The following is a 27,120-nucleotide window of genomic DNA, read 5'->3' on the forward strand; positions in this document are numbered from 1 at the left end:
AAAATCGATCATAGCTCGCTCAGTTTTGGTCTCATCCTGGCGTCCGGCATACCGTTGGATGCGTCTTAAGACCGCGCTTCTTTTTGCTCAACACCCCAACCCAATCCATCCACCTCCTGCCCAGTTATTGTGGAAAAACTAAAGCATTCCCGTGGAAAATCGGTCATAGCTCGCTCAGTTTTGGTCTCATCTTGGCTTCCGGCATATCGTTTGATGCGTCTTGAGGCCGCGAATCATTTTACTGAACACCCCAACGCAATCCATCCACCTCCTGCCCAGTTAATGCGGAAAAACTAAAGCATTCCCCTGGAAAATCGGTCCTAACTCGCTCAGCTTTGGTCTCATCCTTCCGTCCGGCATACCGTTGGATGCGTCTTGAGGCCGCGTATCTTTTTGCGGAACACCCCAACCCAATCCATCCACCTCCTGCCCAGTTAATGCGGAAAAACTAAAGCATTCCCCTGGAAAATCGGTCCTAACTCGCTCAGCTTTGGTCTCATCCTTCCGTCCGGCATACCGTTGGATGCGTCTTGAGACCGCGCATCTTTTTGCTGAACACCCCAACGCAATCCATCCACCTCCTGCCCAGTTAATGCGGAAAAACTAAAGCATTCCCCTGGAAAATCGGTCCTAACTCGCTCAGCTTTGGTCTCATCCTTCCGTCCGGCATACCGTTGGATGCGTCTTGAGGCCGCGCATCTTTTTGCTCAACACCCCAAATCGAATTATCCACCCTCTGCCCAATTGTTCCGCAAAAAATGTTTTTCGGTACAAAAAGGAGCTCAGCTTCATCCGCTGCCTTATATCTGAGTTAGAATTACCTGAACACTTTTCTCAACGTCTCTATAATAATGAAACGAATTTTAATCTTAAATAAGTGAGTTCTTGGACGACTATGATGGTTAGATCATCTGCGAAGATTTGTGTTCCCTAACGAGATCTTCAATTACAAAGATGTTGATCTAAAATTTCGGAATCTTCCCTTCTACATCGAAAGGAGTGTCGCAACTTGCTGATCTACGAATATGGATGTATAATCGTTTAACTTTAATACGTATATTTTATTCGTACGAAACACTCCGACAACACATAAAGCACATCATGTGAACGTGTGTGATGCAAAATTTAACTTCAAATAAAATGTTAACAAATAGCAGAAATCCTTATGAGAAATTTAATAAGTAAAGTTTGAGGTCGAACCGTGTCCGTTCTACTTTATTCTCATATTTACATTCACGCGCGTTGTTCACCACGTTCAGCAGAAAGCGGTAACGAAATAAATGGAGCACACAACTTAAATGATTAAAAAGATAGTAAAGTCTATACGCAAACAAAATATCATCCTTAGTGGCTTAACATACCTCGCGCTTTTCTTGAGACGCAATGCCGTTTCGGTTCGCATACATGCCAATGCGAGGAACACAGTCCGGCAAAACATAACAAACGTACCTCGGATACAGGGACGTACGTTCTTCGTTACTCTCGTCTGAGATTGTCCAGTCGTGCTTGTAGATCGGCATCCGCGTCCGACACCGGAGAGCCAGCTCCACCACCAGAACCACCAGCCGCTCCGACTGCTGCTGCCTGAGGAGTTTTCGTGCCGGACACTGCCAATGAACCGGAAGCCTACAATATGGAAACGCAACAATCAGACAATATGATCGCGGAAATCAGCTGCATCGCCAAGCGTTGACTTACCTGTGGCAATCCGGACAGCTGATCGGTTAGCTGCAGGCCCAACTCATCCAACACCTGCGACACAATTGCGTCCGTTTCCTCCTCATCGCCCTCGTCCTCCATCGCGTCGTCCATCGCGTCATTGATCATCTCCTCCTTCATGTCCATAATTTCCGACTGCTTCTCGAACTCGTGCAGTATCTTCTGTATCTGTGGCAGGTTTAGCTGGCGGTTCATGTTCGTCATCGCCTTCGTGACACCCTTCATTGCTTCGCCCATCGCGTTCTGTGATTTGAGCGTCTGTATCTTCAGCGACACGGCCTGTATGTTGGCTTTCATTAGCATAAACTTTCGCACGTAGCGGCGGGTGCGAACGAGATCCTTGGCCATAATTTTCACCGCATCCATCTGGTTTTCCTTCGCCAGCTTCTTGATGTCGGCAATGATTTTCTTCTCCTGCTGTTCCATTTTCATCTTTTCCCGGTCCAGATCTCGCATCGCTTTGTTAAGCGCTCGCTGGTTCTTTCGCATCATCTCGTCCGGCGTCATACGCTTCCCGAATAGCCACTCCATCGTTGTTGCTGGTATTTCCTGGTTACCACTGTTAACAAACTAACCAAAATTTACTTAACTCGTACAAACGTACAACAATAAGTGCAAGGTCTTTCCTGTGGAATCTCAGTTGTTTTTCTTTTGCTTCACTGCTTCATTTGTTGTGACTCACCCGAATCTCTTTAGTATGTGTGTGTGCGTGTATGGGAAACATCATCGTGGAAGTCATAGGGTACCGCCATTTGACAGATTACAATAATAAATCCTAACAAAAATGCAACAAAAAAATTAATTATACAATTTGAATGAAAAGCTTTGTGCTCAAATTTTACCAATCTTTGCTAATTACAGAAATCAAAACTATTTTCTCCATTATTTTGAACAGTACAGGCAGTATCCAAGTTCCGCGAGAATCATTCTACTGTCAGTTTATCATGTCGGTTTGAATTCTCAACATTAAATCGTCCGTTGTAGCTTTGCTTGCTGGCTAAACAATTTCAATGTGAAAAAAATATTTCTGCTACGTTAGGCATGATCGAAACTTTCAGTTTAGCCAACTAAGTTAAAACATTTCATCTTGCTTTTAATTTTATTTTACATTATCTCACAAACGACGCCCAAAGCATCTGCTCCAAAGCAGCTTCTGGCTCGTGATTACCATGGTGTAACCACTGTCGTAATTCCAATAAATCCCAGCTTCTCCACGACTTGCACTAGTTAATGGCACATTAGCAAAGCCTTGCACATGCATTCCCACCCACGGAATAGTCTCACATTCGCTTAACAATGTCACTACACGCATTATACACCGTTCGATCTCTTCCGCCGTTATGATCCCGTGTCCGTGAAATATCGATACAGTTTCAGTTTTTCGGTCCGGTTCGTCTATCCTATAGCTACTAACATACTCGTCCGATGTTGTCTTGCAATCGAGCGCCAGCATGCCAATGTACTCGAGCAATTCATCGTTGGTACACAACGATTGTTCACTATTCTCCGTAAATAGGTTGTCCGTGTGGTCTGTTTTAGGTATCGATTCATCGCTACGCACCATTTTCCTACAGCCAGCAGACACTGTCTCAACTTGAAGTTGGCAATTGTCGCGCAAGTATTTTGCAATCGAGCTAGCGCTAACTTTACCACTTGTGCCGCTGTTGCTGTATTCGTCACCAGGAGGAATCCAACGGAGCGTTAGGTCAAACGCTAGTGTCGTATTTTTTAACTGTTTTTTCGCATCTGGTGAAGTTAAATCAATTTTAATGACTTTGAGAAGATGGATTGAGAACATATAATTCGAATTAATATCAAAACGGCACATCGTAGAAACATTTACAATTACCAAACCCTTACCACATTTGTTTCCATTAGGCGAACGTGCACTGGTGGTGAAATTGCCCTCCAACTTCTCGAGCGTTTCTCGGTGGATGCTCATGATCAACTCACCCGATGGAGTAATCGCCGCACAATTTTTCGTTTCCAAGTTCGTGTTTGTGCTGATTGCATACATTGTGCCTTCGGAAAATGATCAGTTCAACAATTCATCAAAATAAATAGCAAAATATTTTCACCTAAGCATAATCACTTACCACGCTTAACAAAACCCTCCATAAACTCCCTTTTCAGCATCTCCATCACAGGGAAGTGTCGCACACGGTAAAGCGTACAATTGGGTCCAGAAAAATCAACTTCCAGCCCCTGAATGAATTGCGGTTCATTAGCAGGAATCACAACCGACACCTGGAATATGATTGCATCAATATCAACTAATATTGCTACATCACTTTCAATCCATCTTACTATTCGATTCAGCTGCTGAGCTTCGATTGCCTTCCGTATTTTGTGCGTCTTTTTTAGCTTTTCCCAGTTGGATGTACTCACTAAACGTTCGACGGTATAGGAAGGCGTCGGAAACTTCCACAGCTCAGGGCAAAGCATTTTTCCTGACTGATGCGTATTATGCTTCGATTGTAGAAATGTTCGTGCACTTGTAAAACACTTTTCACCTTGAAAATGTACAAAAATTACTAATTTTTATCAGTTTTTGGAACCACGACCGGTGTTTATGCCATAAACAACGTGTTTACTTTTATTCACTGTTTGTATCTGTGTGCGTGCGCGCGCTCTATTTTGCTACACGGGAGCAAGGTTTACATGTAGGGATGCAAGCGTTACAGGAGTTACAGGCAGCTCCCAAGCTGCGTACATTTTCAAATTTTACAGTCCACTGCGATTACTCTGCGGATGTCAATTGCTGGCATAAAGTACTCAACAACAAAACTCAACGTACAAAAATACTTTTAAACTAATGTTTTAATGACAAAAAACACCTAATATCGCCGAAAACACGAAAAAAACTTATCGCGTAACTCTGGTGGTGGTGACCGTACCTCATTTCACCCTGTTTGTGGCTGTCAAATCTAGGAAAATGTAAACAAACTGCTCTTCACAACACATCGGCTCGCTTCTATTTTACAAAAATCTATTTTCTTCCTATCGTCATGACTCTATCAGTGAAACGACCCATCTCCGAACTGGCCTCGCTTCCGGTAAGCTCACCTAATCCCATGAAAGTATTCCCTACAGTTGTGTTGACGGTTTTGTTTTGTCCTCCTCCCAGGAATCAATACCGATTGTCCCGCAGATTCCCACGCATCGACTGTACAAACGCATACGGAGCAAAGCATGCAAATCCACCGGTACCTATGGATCGATCCTTGCATACGTGAACCTACTGGAAGATGCTTCCAGCAATGAGGCTCTCCAGATACTGCTTAAAATTACCGATTCGATGCACTTTGATGAAAGCGAGTTCCCGGACGCAATTCGCAAGCTGGTCGAACACTTCCAGCGTGAACCGGAATCCGCCGTGCGGGTGAAAATTCTCTCCCTGTTTGCCGATCTGGCTATCGAAACCAGTGTCGATGGACAGCAGCTGATCGATGAGGTAATTAAGCTGCTGAAAGCGGAAAAATCGGCCAAAGTCATCTCGCAGGGTTTGATCGTGCTGGAAAAGATTGGCAAATCCTTCACACCATCCGTAGCGTACATCAACCAGATGGTGTTCTTTGCCAAGGTGAAACTATTCTCGCCTAGTCACAACGTGCAGCGCCATGCCATCCTGCTGTTAGGTGTGTTTGTACTGATTTCGGACGCAGAAAAGGAAAGTCTTGAGCTGATCGGAAAGTACACGGATTCGCCGGATGCACGTGTACGAGCACAAGCGTTCCGGTCGATGCTGACGCTGGGCGAACGTGGTGTGCAGTTGCCACCGTCGTTGTATCCGCGTGCTTGTGCTTCACTTACGGACGATTATGAGTGTGTGAGGAGAGAAGCGTTGAACATGGTTTACGAGCTGGGAGTACGACATCCGGAAGAGTAAGTATTCTTCTGCATAATGTGCAATTACTGTTACGTGCAAGATATAAATTTCTTCCCTCACATTTTAGAATGATAAAAGTTCAAGACTCGGAACAGGAAGTTCGGTTGATCGATGACGCATTCGGCAAGGTTTGTTCCGCGATTTGTGATCTCTCGATGAACATACGCACACTGGCGGCCGAACTGCTCGGTGGCATGACGATGGTGAGCGATGAATTCCTTCACCAAACGCTGGACAAGAAGCTGATGAGCAACATGCGCAAGAAGAGAAGCCTGCACGAACGGAGTGCGGCCCACTTTGCGAGCGGAGAGTGGTCCAGTGGCAAGAAGTGGGCCGACGATGCACCGAAGGAAGTCATCAGTGCAGACTCGGTGTCCTTAATGGCTTCGGGAGCGTGCGGTGCGCTGGTGCAAGGGCTGGAAGATGAATTTCTCGAAGTTCGCACAGCGTCAGTCAATTCTATGTGCAAATTAGCACTGAAAAATCCGCTGTTTGCGGTCACATCGCTCGACTTTCTGGTGGACATGTTTAACGATGAAATCGAAGAGGTACGCCTGCGCGCGATCTACAGCTTGACAGCAATCTCCAGACACATCATATTGCGTGAGGATCAGCTCGAAACGATGCTCAACTCGTTGGAGGACTATTCGGTGGAAGTTCGCGAAGGATTGCATCTGATGTTGGGCGCGTGCAAAGTGTCCACCAAAAATTGCCTTACGCTTGTCGTTAAGAAGGTATTGGACGTGCTGACCCTGTATCCGAATGATCGGCTTTCCACGTACGGTTGCATGCAGCGCATAGGACAGAAGCATCCGGAACACTGCATGTCCGTCACACCCATAATGTTGATGGACCATCCTTTCTTCGAGAGCCCCGAGCGGGATGTAGAAGAACCGGCGTACGTGTGTGTGTTGATTATGCTGTTCAACGCAGCGCAACATCTGCCAGCCATGTTGAGCTTGTTCCCGGAAACGATACTCAAACATTACGCCTATCTGCGTGACACGATGCCGCATTTTGTACCACGGCTAGCTGTCGGATGTGATACCAAGGAGCTTAATCTGGTCGGCTCAACCGGGTCGAGACAGTTCCTGGAGACGCTGCTCAGCAACATTCAGCGAGCTTATTCCGCACCGCAAGCTAGACAGGCGCTGCTCAAAGCGGCCCAAGATGATTTGGACCGGTTAGCGGAAATCGATCCAGCTTTCTCCGGTACGGCCAATTTCACGTCCGTCTTCTTTGGCGCTCAGCTGCAGATGGAACAACTTCAGCTAGCTACTGCGGGCCAATCTATCAAGGCAACGATCAAGGAATGTTTGCTGCAGTTGATCAAAAAGTGTTTAATGTTGCAGAATCTGTTCTCCAACCTAACTATCGACGATCAGCTGCTCGTGAAGCAGATGTGTCTGCGGGCCAGCGCTCTCAATCTGGTGCTGATCGTCAAGGATCGCTCGCAGAGTGCTCTTGGGCCTTGCCAATTGTTGCTGCATATTGCAAGCGATACGAGCAGTTTTCTGCAGGAAAATACGATGCTCGTTGCGGACACGTTTTCTAGCGCGATCCTCTCCAAGTTGGCCTCGGTGGGGGATCCAAAACCGGGGCGCGTTTATCGTGAAATTCTACCGATAGTTCAAACCGCTGCTCCTGTGGTTATTCCACAAATCAACACAAATGTAAGTAGAACGATAAAGCATTTTCCCCCAAAACCGCTTCAAGTAATCGTTACAATTTGTTGCTTCTTCTCTTCTTCCAAAGATAAAAATGTGTAAAGCACGAATTCTTGAACCGACCGATAACTTGCATAGCTCTGACAACGTCATCAAGGTAACGGCTGGCCTTATAGCTGCTGTGCCGTTTGTGGCGGAATTGGAGAATCTCCAGCAAAGCCAAAGACAAGACTTAAGGCTCAAAGTAAAATATCCGGATCAAAATGTGCACATTGTCGTGCCGCGGAAACGTGACTTGAAAAAGGTTATGACGGAACAGGGCGAGAGTGAATCGCAATGGCGATTGCGAACCATGGTTCTTCTTTCTCACGGCGTTTGGACAGAGGCGTCAACTGTTGAGATAACGATTTGCCTATCGGTTAAACCTAACAATGAGCTGGAACTATGCAAGCCGGTAAGGGTCCATTTTGCACCGAAACCGGTCAAACGAGGATTGTAAGTTTCGAATGGCTGAGAGTTTATATTAGTATCTGTATGCTTAAGTAAACTAAGAAGTGTTAAATAACGACTAAATAAAAATGGAATAAAAAAGATGAAAAGCAAATTCAGTTCTTTCTTAAGCTTTTTATCGACTATTGCTCACTGTTTTTGCACGTTTTATTAGTGTATACGCCTACCGGCCTTTCTGGCAAAATTCTTCTTTTTTCGCTAATAAACACAATCTACTAAACACCACGCGCCTTTCTTTTAATATATCGTTAGCTTCACTTAAAAAATCATTGTTCCTAGACATGCATTTCCTGCATGTAAAAAATTGTAAAGATAAATATAACACTGTCCAGACTACTCACCTCACTCCGTCACCCGGTGTCTCGTTCGTATCGGTTTTTCTATTTGTTTGTTCGCGTAATTGTTTAAATCCGGGGACCGAATGATGAAATCTACAATTAAATGCGCAAAATCGCATCAAAAAAGCGGAACGGAGGGAACGATTCTTGTTCAGATGGGCAGAAGAGTGTGCTGGCTTTACAGTGAAAAGCGGCTCGATGCACCAAATGTCCGGTACGATTGATCATATCAACATCAACCGGATGAAAAGGCCAGTATAGAAACGTGGGAAGATAAACTAATCATTGCCGATGTGTGGAAGATTTGTTTCTTGGAGACTTGATTCGATGGCCACCAGCTTAGTTCGATCCATTGTTGGCGGTATTGTTGTTGATCAGATTGTTCGAGTTGATTGTAGGCGACGAGCGGGATTCCTGAATTTGCGTTGCACTTCGCAGCACTTCCATCCATCTTGAGTAGAAGGCGAGAAATAGGAAACTCATGTAGCGATGTCAATGGACATCGATTCGCCATCTCATTCACTTACCGATTGTACGTATGCTCGCTCTCGGCACGGAAGAAGTAGGTGTGATTTTTGAACGACAGCTTAAACACATACTCCTTCTGTACCGCATCTTGAATTCCCGGCGGTCCCACCGTGTAGCCGAGCAGTGGCAAACTTGCGAGGGCTGCATCGTCAGCGTAGCTCTTGTAGAAGTACAGACAGAACGACGTCAGTACGACCCAAAGCTTCTGCCAGCCGGAACTGTTTTTAAACTTCCGCAACAGGTAGCCCGATATTTGATTCTGGGTGAAGGAAAGTAGTTTTGATAAGTAATTAAAAATTATAGAAATGAGGAAACACGAAGACGGTGGTCATATAGGTAAGAAAGGGGCAGAATGATGAAATTGATTATTTAAAGTTATGATATGCCACATAATACGTGTGCTTCGTAGGGATATAAACGTACGGGATATAAAGATCTGTGAAATGAGGACAACTACAAGAATAATATGAACTTCTAGGTTGAAGAGTCAAATAAAAGTCATCTAGATAGTAGGTTGGTCTTGCTGATAAAGGAATGCTGAACGAACAACTTGTTCAAAAATATTGACTAGAGCACAAAGTAGTACTTACTCTTCCTGAGCGTAGATGATCATCGAGACAAATCGTGACGCCACGGTGCCAGCACACGTGCAGCGCTGTATTGTTACGGGGCGATGGCTGCTTTGCTGCCACCTGTGACACAAGCGCACTGTTCAAACCGCAAGCTTCCAGATTTTCCTCAGACGATGCTAAACGTAAGACAAAAAACAAATCAAATTAATCCATCTCTCCAACTGATTGTTTCCTAATTTGCTTCACTTACTGCACGTTTTGATCGACACGATCGGCAACTGAGTTTGGGGTTTATACTTCAAACTATTAGCCGCCTTTGCCAGTTCATCCAACCAGAGCGTTTTCTCCACCGTAGTGCCCGCACTCACAGTAATTGCCCGCTGGCCACCAAATATCACAAACGCATTGTGTTCCGCGTTCTCCGTCAACAGCGAACGGACGGGGACGTGGCCGAGCACTTTGAACGTTTGCGTCACCGGTGACTTGACCGCGTACAGCAACACATCGGAAAACAGGAAGAACATGCGTTGCTGGAGGCCCCGTTTGGAATGCTTTAGTAGACAGCCCTGCCGGATGAGCTTACGGTCCGGCTGCACCAGCCCATCGTATCCGTCGATATCGCGCTGGATCTCACACAGCAAGCTGTGATTTTCCGACGCCGTCAGCTCGCGCCTAATGACCTCGGTCGTGCGGGTTAGCATCATCAGCGTACCGTGACAGTCGGTACGATCGAAATGATCCTCACCGTAGTGCGCTAGCAGCAGTTCCAGCAGCAACTCGTAATGCAACAGTCGGTGAAGTGGCTTCAGGACGAAGTAGCTGATGGGAAGATAACAAACCTTCTGCTGCTCAAACTCTCGGTACGTGTGCTGGAACTTTTCGTCGTTATCATACAAATCGTTCAGACGTTCCAAAATTTCTCGATGACTCTCTACGTACTCGTCGTAAATCTGGGAGTGAGCAAACGGGATTACTTGTCAGGAACTTCTTCTTCAAGAAGAAATGAAAAAACAGAGAGTATACTTACAGGCAACACGACCATATTCTTCAACATCACATCACCGATTCGATGCGTATCGTGCCCACCACGGCCTTCCCAAAGCAATATCCGATGCTCGAGATCGCGTAGGAAAACACTGTGATGCTCCAGCATCGATTCAAAATACTGAAACAGAGGTTGAAGATTTTCCAAATCTTCTGGAGTGAGTTCCTCGCGGAACCACTGCACAAAAATAGGCAATTAATAAGAAGTGAACCAAGGTGGAAAGTTCTCGGTGCCCTTACCGTATTGATAACATCCAAATCCTTCTTGTACGTTCGCTCCGTCATGAGCAGTTCCTTCGCGAGGAAGTATGCCCGATCGGTAGGCCACTTCTTCTTTCGCATTTCCTCGTCGATCGAACGCAGCGTACCACTGTTGCCATTGCCCATCCCGGACGTTTGTCCGTTCGTTGCTGCCGGCTGGTTTTGGTAGTTGTTGTTGATCATATTCTCATCCACCGTGTGCAACGCACCACCGTTACTGCCACCAAAGTGGCCATTGTTCCTAGCTCGAGCTTCCGCACTGCCCAGATCGTAACATCCCGTATCGCCTCCCCGGGACAAGGAATTGTTGTTCGACTTATCCACCGTCCCAAGGGTTAGTTCGTAGCGATTGGGCGATTGCACTATTTCACTTCGTCGATCCAACGACACATTTCCGTTGATGCCGTGATAATCATCTGCAGGAAAGAAACGATAGCAAAGACGTTGTTAGCTGGGCTTTGACATCGGTATCTTCTTTTATATCTATAGTTTGCTTGAACAACTACAGCATTTACGAACTACAATAAGAATAATATACAGATTACGAATTATCTATAACATAGTTCGATTGAACAATTATGGAAGTAAATAGTTCATGCGTGAAATATAACATTGCACATAAAGAAGCCTTTGTATAAACAGCGGCGACTGTAAATGGAAACTTACAATAATTAGAATGAAATTAACTTATAATAATCTGAACGACTATGAACTAGATGTGTGTACACAGGCTAGGAAGTACATGCGAATAACAGTAACAATATTAACTAATTAATAATAAATTACGACCATATCGCACTCATGATCGCAAACTATTGAGCGGTTAACAACTTACACGCTTCCTAGCGTCGTCCTAATGCGTTTGCGTAAGCTTATAGAGAAATTAACTTGAGAAAGATTGTAAAACAACTCAAAATCGTACAAAAACAATCCGCAAAGTCTGATTTAAAACTAACTATGGTTTGATTAATTTTGCCTTTATTTATCACCATTACTTATTGCGTGGAGAAATGCAATGGATTCAAATTGGGGCCTGACTGCTCATGTTTTCATTTGGGATGGGTGGCGTTTTTTGCTGCTTACTGCTTGCTGATGGATTTGTAAAACACGTTAGAGAATGATGGCATCAACGATGAGAGATTATATTTGTTTTTCTTAATTTTAATACCGTTTCCCCATCCCGAGTGATCTGCTGAGCGGTGATTTTCTAAAACTATTCCCGATTTATGTGATGCGTAAGTCTATCATTGTTTTTGTTTTAACTGGTAATATGCTTGTGAAATGTTGGTACGAAAAATTGGTTGCTCATGCACCTGACCCTAAAACCATATCTGACTTGAAGTAGTTGGTACTGATACTGACTGACTGGCTGACGTGCGTTACGTTTGGCTGCTGTATTAAGTGAGTTTTATTTTATTTTTTCTTGGCAAACATTTTGGCATGTGTATCTGAACGTGTTCAAAGAGTAAAAATTAGATATTTTATTTTGCTTCTCCACCACCATTTTACTTTAACTTTCTCGCATCGATTTCACACAACATATTCAACCTTCATTTGCATCTTGACTACCACCCCCAAAAAACGAGTTCACGTCCCACAAGAAACTAATTCTAATTATGCATCATTTTTTCAATAACGCCACGCTTTTATCAATATTCATAAATGCCTTAAGTAAACAACATTTGTCTATGATAATAACATATGTATCGTCATGCGCATATATTGTATGTGCTTATTAGAGTATTTTGTCAGCCCTTGAATGAATATAAATGTGTGGTTGTTTGCGTGTGAGTGTGTGTGTGTGTGAATGTTTAGTGTTAAATTAATTTAGAAACATGTTGAAAATTCATTATAAAACCATGCCCAGACATTTGGCCGGTTTGGTACCCGGTTAACGTTCGCATCGCATTCCATTTAAGAGAGTTAACATTAATCTAATTTCATTCGCTGTTTTCTGTTTTGGCCTCATTGCTCGTGGAGCAGCAGTGCTGACAAATCCCACGTTTGATTAATAATTTAAAATCATTATATTACGCTTCATAATGAATATTATACTTTTTTATATAAATTCTGTAGAATTTTCTGAATAAGGCAAGGATAGATTTGTAATTTCCAAACAAACTCAAGCTTAAAATCAACCAGGATAGTTTACAAAACATTTAAAAAAGGAAATAGCAATACGGCCTGGCCGTCCCTTATGAAAAAAAAAAAAAAAAAAAAAAGGAAATAAATGTTTTTTTTTTACATATCTTCACATAAAAATTATTTTTTCCGCTCAACACATTTGCCTAGCAAATTTCGAATTAACAATTGGTAAAGAAAGACATAAATGTCAACACATAAATGTAACCATTAGCTCTATCATCAATTTTTCGTTCAACATTTCATAAATATATGTGGATGTTTTGCAAGTCTAGAACTCTGGATTATTAGAACTTTATGCACTATACTTTGCCTTTCCATCCTCACTATACTATAGACTACACGAGATATATAACGATTTACTTCCACCATACACGTTTATTTTTCTATACTCATTTCAATTTTACCATCTTCTATCGTATTAATATTCGTTTTATGAGTCCTTCCCTTTCCAAACATTCTTGAACTTGACATTTTTTAGGCTAACCACTAAAACCAAACGGGAAACGTGAAGATATTCATAAGATACGCTTCGCGAAATGCTTCTGTTAATGTAACGGTGGTTGTTGCTTCACACATAACCTATTCATATAAGCTACTGCTTTGTCGTCTAATAAATGCGCAGATGAACACACAAAAAGCCAATATTTCAACAATTTAGTACTAATCCTGACGACTATCTAAGCTATCTGCTTACAGAGCATGAGAGCTGGTAAACACACTCACACTACCGCGGGAATCCCTATCTCCTTACAATACACAATAGATAAACCTTTGAAGGACTCGAAAATAACCCAAAAATGGTAATTTGTAAACCTCATTATAAAAAATTGCTCAATCAGAGGAAACAACACAGGTACGTTATTATGCCCCAGGCTGTTCCACTTTCAGGGACAAACAAGGCTTTTACGCTCACACTATCAACTTATTGGCACTATGAAGAAAACCAACGGATTGATCCAAAAAACTTCGCATCAAAATCAAAGTTTTTATCCATTTTAAAAGCTTATTGTTGAGCTAAATGTAAGGATGCGCGATATTACTTATGAGGAAGAAGAATGAGCGAACAAGATTTGGCATGTTTCCTTCACAACGTTGTGTCTTGGTTTTCCAACATTGGCACTATAGTCTGTTCATTTACTCTCGGAAGAAGATCATAGAAATTATCGTTCAGCTCAGCTCGAGATAAGTTTAGACAGCATTATCTTGCTCCTCATCATCCTCGTCAGGCCCTGGCAGTTCATCCCCTTCTGCATCAACTTCCTCCTCTTCCACGTAAATCGGTGGCGGTAAGGCTTTCAGATCGAACGCAACCGACACATCGATCGGTTTATCCGATTCCGCAAACTCAAGATGCTGCACCTGTTGCAGCTGTTGATGTTGTGACTCCAGTTCCACATACCGTGGACGTCCCTGTTCCATACGCCGAGCATAGGAACAGGCCGACGAAGATTCGTTTTCGTAGTCGGACAGAAAGTCCGGATAAGGGATCTCTACGTTCTTCTGATACCGTGAGCTTGCTCCCACTCCGGCACCACCACTACGGTTATATCCCGCAGCAAAACTGTCCTCGCTCGAGTAACAAACATCGTCCGATAGGCCAGCTTTCGTTTCGGAACAGCTTCCACTTTCCGGCGTATACTGTACACCCTGGTATTCCAAATCCAGGTGCTGATCGTCGCGCTTCGTCTGACGCAATCGACGCTGGCGGGCAGGTTTAACCGGAGGCGAAGGTGTGTCGGATTTGTACAGATTCGGATTCGTTATATGGCCTAACCGATCGTACCGCGGGAAGCCCATCTCATCCACGTTCTCCGTCATATCGAGACCTTCGAATTTATTCGAGTATGAGGCGCTTGGGTACACCCCAGCCCCATTACGACTCGGAGTCACCTCGTCCTCATCTGCCCGGTACGTTTCGTCTTCGTAATCCTCTGGCAACTGTTCTAATTCTTCTTCAAAATCTGGATAGCGTTGATGCTGATGTTCCATTAGGACCGCATCGGATGAGCCTGATTCCATCTCCGGGAAGTAGCCCTCCGAACACTCGGAACTTTCCTGATGCTCTAGCGGACGATCCAGGCGACTCTTCTTCAGAGGAACTGTTCGCTTTTTACGATAACCACGAGATCGTAACTTCGGATCCTGTGCTCGATGGTCAAGCGAACTGTCTGTATCGTTACCGCTTGGCGGACTCTTGGGAACAAAGTTTCGCGGTAAAGAGCTCTTACGAGGAGGTTTCTGCACCGGCGGAGGCAGCTGATTCGGAGCGATAGGAGGTGATTCCGAGCTGAGACTGCTGGAGTAGTACGGCGAGCAGCGGACCAACTTTTCCGGTCGTGGAAACATTGGTGATGAATTGTCCGTACTGGTCGCTTCACTGGTGTGAGTCGTGGTGGAAGAACTACCAAGACTCTCCTCCACTATCTTGTTCAGATCGGACGACACCAGATGCTCGTGGAAGGATTGACTGTGTCGCATCTTGGTCGTCTTGTACTCTCGGATCTGCGACTTGGATAGTGTTTTATCGTCGTAGCTGTGGTGCTTCACCAAAGGCTTCTCTGCCATCGGTGTTGGGCTAGAGGAAGGCAACGAGTCGCCGCGCGGAGGCTTGTTAGGTGCCGCCGGAGTAGTAGCAGCAATCGGTGTAAACTCCTGGCTTTGATAGCGCTCCGTTAGCTTCTCGTTCTGTCCGTATAGTTTCTCCGTAAACGTTTCCGTGTCCGATATATCTTGACTCTGGTAACGCTTGGACATCATTTCGAGCGATTTCCGTTTGCTGGCTCCGTCCTGCGGTTCTACCCGTGTAGAGATGGGACTTTTGCCTTGGGGGAGCGGCTGTTGTGTTACGGGCATTCGCTTAGGACTCTTCTCGATCACATCCACAATCTTGGGCGGTAGTCTCGTTGGACGATCGGGAATTATGTTAGGTTCATTTGCCGCTTTCGAGCTACACCCTGTCTCTACCGGGATGTGTTTCGCTACCAGCGGCTTCACATGCACACCCGGGAAATCCTTGCGTCCATGATCGTCTAATGATGTGACCGGGAGCTTCTTCACCACCTTCGGTGGTTTCAGCGGCACGTACTCGAATGTGCGCGTCGGAGTGGCAGACGATCGTTCGCCGGAGGAGGTACCCTTCGCACTGCCAACCCCAACTCCACTTTCCAACTGCTTGAGCGCTTCGACCTGAGCGATCAGTGTGTTGCTGCTACTCGTTGACCATTCCGTGATGGTTTGTGCCATCTCAGTGAGCGTCAGCGTAGTGTCGTCGCTCTTGGTGCCCGACGAAAACTTGGTGTCCGTTTCGGAGTTACTGAACGGTTCGTACCGCGGACATCCTCCATTCTCCGACACATTCTCTAATGAAAAGCGCTTGCCGCCCGTATTATTAGCCTGGTTGGTGTTGCTACTAGAGAAGCTACCGCTTGTCTTTTCGTCCAGACTCTCGGTTGATTTGTGGACGCTCGAACTGATCGAGCTCTTGGTATGGTTCGATTTTTCGCTCTTGGCATTGCCGGAATGGTTCGAGACGGCCGACAGACTGTCCGACCCGGACAGATTCGCATACTGCCGTACGGTGTTCGTACCGGTCGACCATTCGGAAATGCTAAGACCAATCGAGGTATCCTCCGAGTGTGAACTGTGCGTGCAGCGCTTTTGCTGCAGACCCATCTTCACCGTCCCGTCCAAGTCCGTGCCGAACGAGCTTGTTTCCTCCTCGGAGTGTGAGCTGTGCGAGCATTTCTTGCACGATTCATTGCTTAAACGGCGCGGTTCCAGATTGCGCAACCGAACCGTTTCCTCCATGTACGTCCCGCAAGACGTCGAGAGCATATCGTCGATCGAGGTGTCGGAGTTATTGGAGCTTCGGGAAAACTTTTGCTGTTGCGTACCATACTCCATACCGCCGGACGATGAAGGTTTACTATCATCCGGCGAGATCTCAATCTTCACCGTACCCGGGCCGAACACTTCATCGTTCATGAAGAAATCATCATCCGTGATGGGGCTCAAGTTCTGCGGCGACTTTGTTGGCTGCGATATGATCACACGATCGGGATTCGAGTCTTTTCCCACAATCCCTGTTGTCGATGATCCGATAGCACGCTGGCTTGAACATATGTCAAACGTTGACTTCAGACAACTGGTCGGACCAAGTGCTCCGCTCAAGCAGGTGGCATTTTCGTACGTTACTGCTGCTTCGTAAGTCTTTGAATCTTGCATGGCAGATACCAGATAAGCAGTACTCTCATAAGGAACCACCATTGACAGTGAGGGACTTGGTGAGGAGCCCGACTTTCCAGACAACGAGGATCCCGAGTATGACCCAGATCCAGAGGTTGTTGGAACGTAATCCCTTTTCGGTGGTTCGGGAATCTCATCTCCAGCAACCTCCGCGTAATCAGGGTCGGAATCATCGGATCCTCCAGTTGTAGGTTCTGTAAACGATTCCACCATTACCTGCATTGGGTGCTGTGGTTCGTTTACACGGAACGTTTGCACATTCTCCACGATTGGAATGTGTTCTAGCATGCTGGATGGTGGAGTAGGCCAATTCTCGGACTCCTGTGATTGTCGTGCTCCTGCCATTGCTTGTTCCGTCCAGTAGGGTCTCATCGGAGGTGGCATCATGACACCAGGTGGCCCTCCAATGCACGGATCAAACCGTTCACCCGGTGTACTGTCGTAGGGTATGTCCGGTAAAGGCCAATCTTCCGAATCTTGACTACCACCTCCAGCTGAAAGACACTGCAAATCGGGCTTACTTTCTGCCTTCTTCATACCGCTGCTAGTTCCACCTTCTGTTACGTGCGATACTGTGAAGCGTCCATTCTTAACCACATTGCTCTGATATAACTCCGATAAACGCTCTGCTGCAGCTGAATCGCATGGAATATCGGGCATTTCCGCCGAAGTCCTACGATCTGCGTCGGAAATGTACGCCGGATTCGAGTTGGAATGCAAATCCGAACTGAGGCTTGCTTGATGCTCACTAGAAATAGCCGATTCGTCATGAACGCTCAAATCTTCCAGGCTCGATTTTTCCGCCTCAGCCACTTCCTCGCCACTGGATTTCTCCGAGTTCGTACTGCGCTCCGAGATTCGTGACAACGTTCGACCGACACCGAAGCTCGCTCCATACCCAAGTATATCTACCGGATTGATAGCGATACCGAGTGTGGAAGTCATCTCCGGGTAGCCGAACGTCGCTGGGAAATCGTTCAACTCGTCCTGTATGTCGGAGTCACTTTCCTTCTGCTCGTCCGGAGACAATTCTTTTGAATCTTGTTGCGCAATCTTCTGTATCTCTATCGTTTCCGTTGCTATTTCGAAGCTTTCGTAGCTTTCCTGTTCCGGTGGAAGCCAATTGTCCTCCACGCTTGAGCTGCCAGAGCTTTCGATCGGATAAGGACGCCAGGTAGATACCTGTTCTTTCTGCAGCAGATCGCCCTTTCGCTGTGCTGCTCCCAACGATCCAGAACTGCTCTCAGTTTCGAATGATCCCAACGAGCCTTTCGATTCTAGGCTTGATTTTGATTCCAGCGAGCTACGATCACCTCCATCGGCACTGAGCAACTTCAAAGTACCCGATTTCAACTCAGCTGTGGTTTGTTGCGTTTGTTTCTCATTCGGAGGAGCTGTTCGGCACACTTTCTTGTGGAGCAACGTCGTACGGACGGGTTTCACCACCCTCGGCTTCGGAACTGTTCCTCCACTGGCCGGTACACTTCCTAAAGAACATCCCAAAGGGCCAGGTGCCACTGTACCGCCATTGTCCGAACTAGACTCGCTTTCCTCACGCTGCAGTAATCTCGAAATACGATCTTCTGGAGTCTCTATATCCAGCTCCGATCCAGATCCCAAATCTACCGGATACTGTTTCTCAAGCGTCGGTGAAACCTTTTTCACCGCCACTCCATCATCGTACTCTTCCATCTTGAGCATTGCTTCACGCAGCTCACGACACTTCATGTGCTCCATCGAGTCCATGTCTTGCGAAATTCCCAGCGGTCGCGAAATTGAACAACTTAGGCTTGATTCCTCATCCAACGACCCTTTACCGCGTGGTGTACTAGAATCATGCCTAATAGGACTGGTTTCATTTTCACGACTTGATCCTGTGTCCGAGCTGCGTGAACGTTCGATCGATAGTCGAAGGAAATCGCCGCGTCTTTGCGAAGCTTGCTTTTTATCCGCCTCTTGATCACGATCGACTGCAGCCGATCGAACCACCTTTTCTCGCATCGGTGATACAACTTCCGCTTTTTTCTCCGGTACCTGTGGCAGCGGATGATCGAATGCCGAAGGGGAGGAACGATTGGATTGTGGTTGCGATAGCACGGGGACATCAAATGACTCGACAATCACTTCCGATTCGGGCATTGCATACTCCTTTACGTCCTCAAACGTCGCTTGAGATTCGATCTTGTAGTGAGGGCCTGCATTGTCTACGAAATCTTCCTGCTGACTGCTTACTCCCTCGGTGCCGGTAAACTCTTCGCATGCGATCGTCACCCACGAACCAGTTTCATCGCTTCTGCTTCTCTCGAGATTCAACTTTCCCAGAATTTCTTTCTTGTTCTGCACCTCCTCAGCTTCCAACTCCTCCGCTTCAAACTCATCCTCCTCATCCACAACGTCTTCTTCTTCAAGTGACGGTTCTTCATACTCAATGGTTGGCACACGAACCGGTGGTGGAAGATAGCCACTCTCTTTCACATCCGCATCTTTTAATTCGCTTACTTCCGTTAGCGATTCTTCACTACCAACTTTTCCGGAACATTGTTTCGTTCTGTCGGAAACTTCCTTATTTCCTGCCTCGTCTGATGGTTCAGCTGTAGTGCTTGTTGTGCTTGAATCTACTACCTTTTCCTCCGATCGTCTCTTCATGAGATCCAGCGTGCGTCGCTCCGATATTATATCCTGCATATCGAGCTCTCCTCCAAACTCCGACACTGGCTGAGAAAGTGCACGTCGCTCCACGGCTTGTGGTTTCTCCTTCCTGTTAACTGTTTCTGAGGAAATATTGCTATCAAGACTCTTGCCCTTATCAAAACGCGATGACGGACGCTGATCCTCGATTGACTTGCTGTCACTGTCCGTGGTAGATTTACGACCTCGGCCACTGGGAGACACAACTCGATTATTGTCCGAATCAGGTGAATCCATCTTGGAGGAACAGTGCACGTCCACCTTTACTACTTCTTGCTTCCTGCCCGTTATCAGCCCGTGCCCAACACTCTCCGAATCGGGAGAGGTAGCATCACCACCACCGTACGAAGATGCACTGCTTTCCGTGTAGTTCTGATCCAAGCTGCGCGTCTTGTACTCGATATCCAAGTACTGTGGTTCGGACTTCTTTTCCAAGCTTTTCGATTTGCCCTCCATACGCCCCTTATGGACGACAGAGCCTTCAATCTTTTGTTTCAGCTCCTGGCTTCTACTTAACCGTGTTGGGCTCTTGATAACGATGCTACTCTCGTCCGCCGAACGATCAGAGTGATCGTCAAACGATTTACTGCGATCATCGAAGCTACGACTCGCTTTGTCTAGCTTTTCGACGCTTTTCTGATCTTCGAAACTGCGACTAATCTTCGCCAGACCGCAGTCAAGCTTTCTCGGTGCTTTAGCAATAAACACGTGATCTTCCGGTTTCGATTTTATGTCCGCATCGATAATAATCTTATCGCCCTCGGTCTTTACCGAAATCTTGTCCTCCGGTGCAGGAAACTGGGGCAATTGATCCTTCACCGGGCTGAGCATGTTAATCGTCTGTTTCATAGCTGATTCGTACAATTTTTGCTGTCGCTCCTTACGCCGGGCCCGTTCCAGTTCGCTTTCTTCAGTCGACTTGCGATCTCTGCTTCCCAGGCGCTTCAGCTCCATCTTTTCGAGTGACTTTGATTTCTCTTTAGCACTTGACCCTTTTCCCTTACCCAGCGCCTCTTGACTCTTTGTCCGTAGCATGTCGTTCGGGGATGAAGATTTCTTCACTTCGTCCGAAGAGCGCCGTTTCGGTTGGACAAGCTTCTCGGAACCTTTAGGACTGGTAGACTTGCGCTGTGGTTTGATTGCGGCACCACCCCCGGTGGGTGTTTGTGTGCCACTGTCCGTCTTTTGACGCGCCTTACCCGTACTTTCCACGCTGCTAGCACGACTAATTGCTGGGGACGTTTTGATGGAACTGTTGCCCGAGCTGAATGGTTCAAATTTGTACTTCGGTATTTCCAGAATCAACTGATGTCCGCTCTTGAGTTTGGTTTTCGTTTTACGCTTCTCTTTTATCTTCACTCCCTGCAGTTCGATCTTTTCGATGTACTTCAGGCGGTCGAGCAACTCCAGCTCATCTGCATCAATGCGGACGCACTTGCGTTCCTCCTCCGTTGTCGATGTTTGGCGCGAGATAGTCGGATCACGGATAACGATTGCATCTCCACACGAATGGACCGAATCTTCCTGCTCTTCCTCTTCAATTACCGAGGCTTTGGACGCTTTTTGCTGCTGCAATGGTTTCACTTCCAATACTTCCTCCTCCTCTTCATAACCCACCGTATCATCCTTCGACGAGAACGCATTCATCGGTGGAAGTTTGTGAAGTGAAATTACTGGCGTATCAAGACTCTTGGCGCGTCGACCAGATGTGGGCGATTCTTGCGCCTTTTGACGCTGTAATGATGCAAATGCAGACCCTTCGCTAAGGTTTAAACGAGCATGGGCGAACAAGATTGGCGCGTGTCCCTTCGAACGCATCACTATCGACGAATCAATCAGCTCTTCAATCAGTTTCGTGCGGGATGGTGATAATTTCGTCACCGTACCGCCCTCCTCCTTGCCCTTCTTCACTGCAGGTTCCGATTGTTGTTTTGAAAACCCCAAATCATCCTTAGAATCGCCTGTATCGTTGGCGGATTTTGCTTTCGCATGGGCCAAGTCTGGTTTGTCGGCCACGAGCTCTCCTGGCTTTGCTTGCTGCTTTTTGCCTTCATCTTCTGAGCTTGGAATGGAGAATGATCTTTCCGAAATTCGCCGCAACTCGGTGCTGGTGAGCTGAGTCGTTTCTAGCTTCACCGTATGGTAGCGACTCTCTAGCTCCGCCAGTCGACGACACTGTGGCGGTGATCCTTCTATCTCCGTCGAGCTCATCGTTTGTCCACGGGCCCACGCGTTCGACGCCATCTTGCTCGACTCATGCTTCAGGATCGGTTCTATCTCTTTACGCGATTGTGGTGGAGAAAATTCTAGCTTTGTGGGCATCGCTTCCGCCGAACCAAACACATCATCCGAATCGAGACTTTCGTCGTCAGACGAAAAGGAAGTGATACGAGTTTTCGCATTACGCTTCGATTTTCCACACTTTGTCTTGATTGGAGCGACCCGTGTTTTGACCACTCGTTTCGGTACGGCCAACTCGACGCTCTTTTTGTCCACCAACAGGTAAGGAAGATCCACCGGCTTTGCTTCGAACTTCCTTTGTGGAGGTTGCAACTGTTGTTGAGCTGCGTTACTATCCGTCTTGGAGCTTGTGGCTGAATCGCTCTCGATTTGACTCAGCTTGCTATTTAGTTGCTCCAACATCAGTGGATCCATGCGCTTCGTTATGTCTCGCTTCGGGCTACTTGCAAGCTGCACCGTTTGTACCGTCTTGTCCACCTCCAGCGTTACCGGATCTACCTTCGACAGGTCGATGTTTTGCGTGAACAGGAAACCCTGCTGATCATCTACTACTGTTTGCTCGATCAGTAGCTCTGTATCATCCTTTACACGCAGCAGATTTTCCTTCGATCCGACGAAAGTGCTTCCGTCTCCTTTTCCACCGTCTGACATTAACATTTTCGGTGATTTCGGTGACTTTGGTGACTTTGGAGATTTAGGACTCTTTGGCTTTGGATAGCTACGATGAGGAGTTGTTTTGCCTTCAACCAGCGGTGAAGGAGCGGTCCCATTCATAACGTGTCGTTTGTGCAGCACGTACGGAATATCGTCCTTCAGTACGGTTTTGTGCGTTGAACGACGCTCTTGATAATCTTTGAAGAAACTCTTCGGCATCTCGAAACCATTCCTTGGCAATTCGACCACATCCGGAATCACGTTCATGTCGTATGATTGTGGTAGCTCAAAGTGACTTCCGTGTGATTTGCACAGAGGTGGAGCGCTGGGAATTTGCTTGTACAGGTATTCTTCTTCGCTTGAATCAGCCGGCGTAAGATCGATCGATTTCTGATGCATCAGCGTGTGGCGACGCGAGTTCGGTCCTAATCGAGGCCGATTAGCTAACGAATTGGGATCCGACTTTGTGCGTTCGACCGTTGCATGTGCGTAAGGTGGTATTCCACTGATGACCGTTGATTCCAGTCCGATCATCTTAGGCGTATACTCTTCAAAGTGCGTTTTAGCCATCAACTCTTCCTTGCGTGTTTTCTTCGGCAGAATGTGAGGCGATTCAATCTTTTGCTTGTCAAACTCCGACAGCAGCTCCGGAGTGAGAGGATAATCGGGACTTACTTTAGCCTTTGCCTCTACCATGATTGCCGTAGTGGGCGTTTCATCGTTCAAGCTGCTGGTAAGAGATTCAATCTTTTCCTTGTCAAAGCTGAAAATGTTCTCGCTGTCCGATTTCTTGCGGAATGCTCGAGATCTATCGATGCGCTGACTTTCTGTAATGGCCGTTGGCAAACCTTCTATTTCCTCCGGCCAAATGTGCGTCGTTTTTGGTGGCTGTTTGTCTATCGGTTTCGGCACAGCCGATGGAAGTACTGGAGAGGGAGATTTGTACGCCGAATATCCCACCGAACGGGAGTTTCTCTCTAGCTCCACGTTTTGCAGACTGATTGAGTGAACGTGCGAAGTTTTGTTACCTCCTCCTCCTGCGTCGTTTCCCGCACTAGCCGGCTTCGTCTGAGCACTCGGGAACGTTGAAGAATAGATTTGATTATCGTAAAAGCTGGCTGCTGTTGCCGATATTCCATTTTTCGCCATCGATGACAGTGATTCTTCTTCGCCCACTCGAATGTGCTCATCCGAGTGACTTACCACTTTAGCACGGGAATAAATTTCATCCGACATGTCGGCTCCATCAACATCCAGCTCATGCTCGTGCTGTTGCTCACTAGCGTCGTAGTAATCACTTTTCGAATCCTGGCTTGAGTTTCGCGAGCTGCTATCGAACCGCTTCGAAAGATATTTTGCCTTCTTGCTTGTGGTCGTTGGCATTTCATAATTTTTCGTCAACAGTATATCCATACCACCGAAGCAATCCTTCGAGTCCTGGCTAGAGGCGCGCGAGTTGAAGCCCGATCCCGATTTACTCTTCAGAGTTTCGCGTGATTTCTTGTTGCTATCCGTATGATACACACTGTCTTTTGATTTTTTACTTGAACCACTACTCTTGGATAATTTCGACTCGTAGTAATCGCTGCGAGACTCTGGGCTTGACATGCGCGACGATCCTCCCATGGCCATTTTTATTTTCTTATAGAAGTTACCATCCGACTTCACGCACAACTTTTCACGTGGCAGATCTCTCGGATCTTCCATTAAAAACATATCGTCGAGGTCATCGATGTCCGGAGCACTCTTACTTTTAGCCTCCAAGCTCGAACAGTACCTCGAGAGACGCGAAACGTGATGCGCATGATGACCCGAAGAATGTTGCTGCTCCGGGATGCTTTCATCGTCCGTCGGGATGTAGTTGCCTGAGTCCAGCGAGCAGGATCTTGTGTGGGCTTCCGAATCACCCTTAAACTTGTAATACAGCTCATCGTCTGACTTTTCAAGCAGCTCGTAGCTATCATGCGAAAGATCATCCTGCGACCCGTACTCGTAGTTTGAATAGAAATTCTGATTATTGTGTCTGCGATAGCTCGTATGATCGATGGTATTGTACGTCGTGCCCGGATAGCTGGACGAGTACACCTTTCCTTCGTTGGCCAGATAGTCCTGGCTAACCTCAACCGAATAGTTCGATTTTTGCACGTACATCGAGTGACGTGAATCGTCGTACCGCGTCACAGGACTATCGATGCGATCGGACGTCAAGAACTCTCGCTCCATCAGTGAAAAGTCGGCCCGACCGGTAGAATCATACCCATAATCACAAAGCTCCTTACACGAACTGCTTCTCAGCCATGCTTCCTTTGAAATATCTCTGTTCTCATCACGCTGACGCTGGTAGTTCATGTAATCTTCATCCTCGAAATCGTCCTCGTAGTTCTTGTACTGTACTGTCGAGTAAATGTTTGCATTCGACAGTTCATATTCAAGCCTTTCCGACGATGTTTTCTTACTATTCATAGGATCATCCGAATCGCCACCAGTATCACCTCCTTTCAGCAGCGAAGAATAGTGCAGATAATCATTGGTCACCTTCGATGAACTTGGCAGATTGTTCAACGAATGGTGCCCGATGAAATTATGCTCACCGGAACTACCACCCCTACCACCACTAGCCGACCTTCCCTCACCCCCACTGTAATTCGAATCGATCGACTCGATCTTGGAAAGCTGCGAGTTACGCGGTAACGAATGTGAAGTTCTCGGATGAATCGGTGGAGGATTCGAACAAGAGTACCGTTCATCATCGTCCGTCAGCCCGTTCTTGTGAGTGATCGTCGTGGCCAACGAGTGAGAGTTCGGAGATTGTGAGTAATGCTGCTGACTGTGACTGAAGTAGTCCGACGTATCGGAATACCGGTTGTTGCCACAGTATTCATCGAAATGAGCTGAACGATTGTACATCTCCCCGGCACTTGCCGAGCTCAGAGGTCCTACACTCGTTTCGTTTAACTTGCCTACGTTCGTACTTATATTCGTATGACTATTGTAGTTCCTAATGCTATCGTCTATGAATTCATCACTAAAGTGTTTACCAGGGTAATGAGTGTTTGTTTTCAACGTTGCAACTTGTACCGTGATCTGTTGCTGTTGCTGCAGCTGCTGCTGCTTCTGTTGAAGTTGCTTGTTCAACTTACTTTTCCTATCCACTGTCGCGTACAGTTCGTCACTAGGAATGGCCTTCGGAGCACCACCACTACCGCACGCATCTGTTCCACCACTACCACCACCAGAAGTCATCGCTTTAATCTGCGTGGCCGTCGCATAACGAATATCAATCTCATCATCATCCTCATCATCGTCCTCCAGGTACGGGCGGCGGATAGCATTCTCATCTTCAACTTCATCCATAATCTCATCGTCCTCTTCAATTTCTTCACCCTCCTCGTCTACATTTTTGCGAGATTCCCCTGCCATCCCACCAGCGCCACCACCACCACCACCACCACCACTACCACCGGATGTAGTCGACTTTCGATGGCGATAGAGATCATTGATATCCGAATAGATGACATTATCCGGTGCCTCGTCCGAAAGGTCCGTTCCGGTGCTTACTGACTTAGACATCGAATAGGTACTCGTATTGCTATAACGGGCTAGTGTGGCACTGGGGTATTGAGAGCTGCTGGCTCCCACCGTTAATGCCCCCATTCCCGACCCCGAGGCCGCCGACCCCGGCAGCAGCGCTGAAGAGCGCCTGGTGCGAGTGTCCAGCGGCAATAAAACACTCTCCCGGCTGGTGGAGGAGACCGTTGTCTCCCCCATAGAACTGCTGCGATCCCCCGGTTGGCCCAGCGGCCCGGCTGAGGCCCGACGCTGCTGTTGCTGCAGCAGCTGCTGTGGCTGCGTGGTAAATCTGTGGCTGCGATGAGTGTATTTGGGGGACATAGTGGCATAGAGGCGGTGGTTCAGACCTAGGATACATATGTGCGATTTGGGAACACGGTTACGATCGATTAACGTTCTGGAAGATTTCATGTTTTCAAAAAATCAACCAAAAACGGTAATCATAAGACATGAAAACATAACAAAACTCAAGAAACAACAAGAAAATTCCAAAATATCGCACTTAAAATGGGACCTGGATAAAAGTAAACTCTTAACTCTATTTAAATCCGAAAATTTCCCCCCAAAAACTTTCCCACTTTATATAAACAAACCGGAAATTGATCGATATTTCAGAAAAAAACGATTAAAAATCAACACAAACAAAAGCAAATTAAGTAACGTAAAAAATGAATACGCCAGCAGCATTAGCAGGCGAAAACATAATCGGATTCCACTTACCGGAACTGTGACCGTCTTGACGTGCACGAGCCCGATCGGCTTCGCGCGCATGGCTGCTGCTGTTGCTGTTGTGGTACGGCGAACTCCATGTGCCCCCCGGGGACGCAGATTGGCTCGAGTCCGGCAGCGGCGTGTGGCCCGAGCCCTCCATTCCCATTTGCTGGGTATAGCTCTTCATCGGATAGGTCTCCACCTGGGCTTCCGTGAGCTGAGAACGATTGTGGCCGATAGGACTGTTGGGTTGGCGATCCACCTCCATATCCACTTGTCTCCTCGTCTGAGAAGGCGTCCTCAAGACGTTGCTCTGACTGCGACGTTCCCATTCCGCT

General features: G+C 46.7%; 5 protein-coding genes across 5 annotated transcripts; 1 reads left to right on the forward strand and 4 right to left on the reverse strand.

Annotated features, from left to right (window-relative positions):
- Positions 1-1,417: 1,417 nt before the first annotated feature.
- LOC126558953 (charged multivesicular body protein 2a) lies at positions 1,418-2,271 on the reverse strand. Its single transcript, XM_050215045.1, has 2 exons — positions 1,699-2,271; positions 1,418-1,626 (listed from the first exon to the last, which is right to left on the reverse strand). The coding sequence occupies exons 1-2, from the start codon at positions 2,248-2,250 to the stop codon at positions 1,477-1,479; spliced, it is 702 nt and encodes a 233-aa protein (XP_050071002.1). The 5' UTR covers positions 2,251-2,271; the 3' UTR covers positions 1,418-1,476.
- A 562-nt stretch (positions 2,272-2,833) lies between these two features.
- LOC126558450 (ribonuclease P protein subunit p40-like) lies at positions 2,834-4,164 on the reverse strand. Its single transcript, XM_050214470.1, has 4 exons — positions 4,027-4,164; positions 3,816-3,966; positions 3,580-3,741; positions 2,834-3,492 (listed from the first exon to the last, which is right to left on the reverse strand). Exons 1-4 carry the CDS (start codon positions 4,162-4,164, stop codon positions 2,834-2,836), a joined length of 1,110 nt encoding a protein of 369 aa, XP_050070427.1.
- A 563-nt stretch (positions 4,165-4,727) lies between these two features.
- On the forward strand, positions 4,728-7,774 carry LOC126559975 (integrator complex subunit 4). The gene is made up of 4 exons (XM_050216137.1): positions 4,728-4,775; positions 4,847-5,604; positions 5,676-7,281; positions 7,364-7,774. The coding sequence occupies exons 1-4, from the start codon at positions 4,728-4,730 to the stop codon at positions 7,772-7,774; spliced, it is 2,823 nt and encodes a 940-aa protein (XP_050072094.1).
- A 688-nt stretch (positions 7,775-8,462) lies between these two features.
- On the reverse strand, positions 8,463-13,750 carry LOC126559976 (FERM, ARHGEF and pleckstrin domain-containing protein 2-like). Its single transcript, XM_050216138.1, has 8 exons — positions 13,714-13,750; positions 11,044-11,046; positions 10,508-10,944; positions 10,251-10,445; positions 9,474-10,173; positions 9,242-9,399; positions 8,651-8,910; positions 8,463-8,574 (listed from the first exon to the last, which is right to left on the reverse strand). The coding sequence occupies exons 1-8, from the start codon at positions 13,748-13,750 to the stop codon at positions 8,463-8,465; spliced, it is 1,902 nt and encodes a 633-aa protein (XP_050072095.1).
- A 91-nt stretch (positions 13,751-13,841) lies between these two features.
- On the reverse strand, positions 13,842-27,114 carry LOC126559977 (uncharacterized). The gene is made up of 2 exons (XM_050216139.1): positions 26,792-27,114; positions 13,842-26,468 (listed from the first exon to the last, which is right to left on the reverse strand). The coding sequence occupies exons 1-2, from the start codon at positions 27,112-27,114 to the stop codon at positions 13,862-13,864; spliced, it is 12,930 nt and encodes a 4,309-aa protein (XP_050072096.1). The 3' UTR covers positions 13,842-13,861.
- Positions 27,115-27,120: the final 6 nt, after the last annotated feature.

Source organism: Anopheles maculipalpis, chromosome 2RL, assembly GCF_943734695.1.
Source record: "Anopheles maculipalpis chromosome 2RL, idAnoMacuDA_375_x, whole genome shotgun sequence".
NCBI classification, from domain to species: Eukaryota; Metazoa; Arthropoda; class Insecta; order Diptera; family Culicidae; genus Anopheles; species Anopheles maculipalpis.

What these genes read in the sequence shown, in the direction of transcription:
- LOC126559977 (XM_050216139.1), bottom strand. Translation starts at nt 27,114, where the DNA reads ATGGGAACGTCGCAGTCAGAGCAACGTCTTGAGGACGCCTTCTCAGAC. An exon ending in TCAAGACGGTCACAGTTCCG is followed by an intron (nt 26,469 to 26,791) that starts GTAAGTGGAATC and finishes GAAATCTTCCAG; the next exon opens with AACGTTAATCGATCGTAACC.
- LOC126558450 (XM_050214470.1), bottom strand. Translation starts at nt 4,164, where the DNA reads ATGCTTTGCCCTGAGCTGTGGAAGTTTCCGACGCCTTCCTATACCGTC. An exon ending in GGAGGGTTTTGTTAAGCGTG is followed by an intron (nt 3,742 to 3,815) that starts GTAAGTGATTAT and finishes CATTTTCCGAAG; the next exon opens with GCACAATGTATGCAATCAGC. An exon ending in GCCTAATGGAAACAAATGTG is followed by an intron (nt 3,493 to 3,579) that starts GTAAGGGTTTGG and finishes ATCTTCTCAAAG; the next exon opens with TCATTAAAATTGATTTAACT.
- LOC126559975 (XM_050216137.1), top strand. Translation starts at nt 4,728, where the DNA reads ATGACTCTATCAGTGAAACGACCCATCTCCGAACTGGCCTCGCTTCCG. An exon ending in CCGAACTGGCCTCGCTTCCG is followed by an intron (nt 4,776 to 4,846) that starts GTAAGCTCACCT and finishes TCCTCCTCCCAG; the next exon opens with GAATCAATACCGATTGTCCC. An exon ending in TTCCACAAATCAACACAAAT is followed by an intron (nt 7,282 to 7,363) that starts GTAAGTAGAACG and finishes CTTCTTCCAAAG; the next exon opens with ATAAAAATGTGTAAAGCACG.
- LOC126559976 (XM_050216138.1), bottom strand. Translation starts at nt 13,750, where the DNA reads ATGCCAAATCTTGTTCGCTCATTCTTCTTCCTCATAA. An exon ending in CGTGTCGATCAAAACGTGCA is followed by an intron (nt 9,400 to 9,473) that starts GTAAGTGAAGCA and finishes TCTTACGTTTAG; the next exon opens with CATCGTCTGAGGAAAATCTG. An exon ending in ATCATCTACGCTCAGGAAGA is followed by an intron (nt 8,911 to 9,241) that starts GTAAGTACTACT and finishes TCCTTCACCCAG; the next exon opens with AATCAAATATCGGGCTACCT.
- LOC126558953 (XM_050215045.1), bottom strand. Translation starts at nt 2,250, where the DNA reads ATGGAGTGGCTATTCGGGAAGCGTATGACGCCGGACGAGATGATGCGA. An exon ending in AGCTGTCCGGATTGCCACAG is followed by an intron (nt 1,627 to 1,698) that starts GTAAGTCAACGC and finishes TCCATATTGTAG; the next exon opens with GCTTCCGGTTCATTGGCAGT.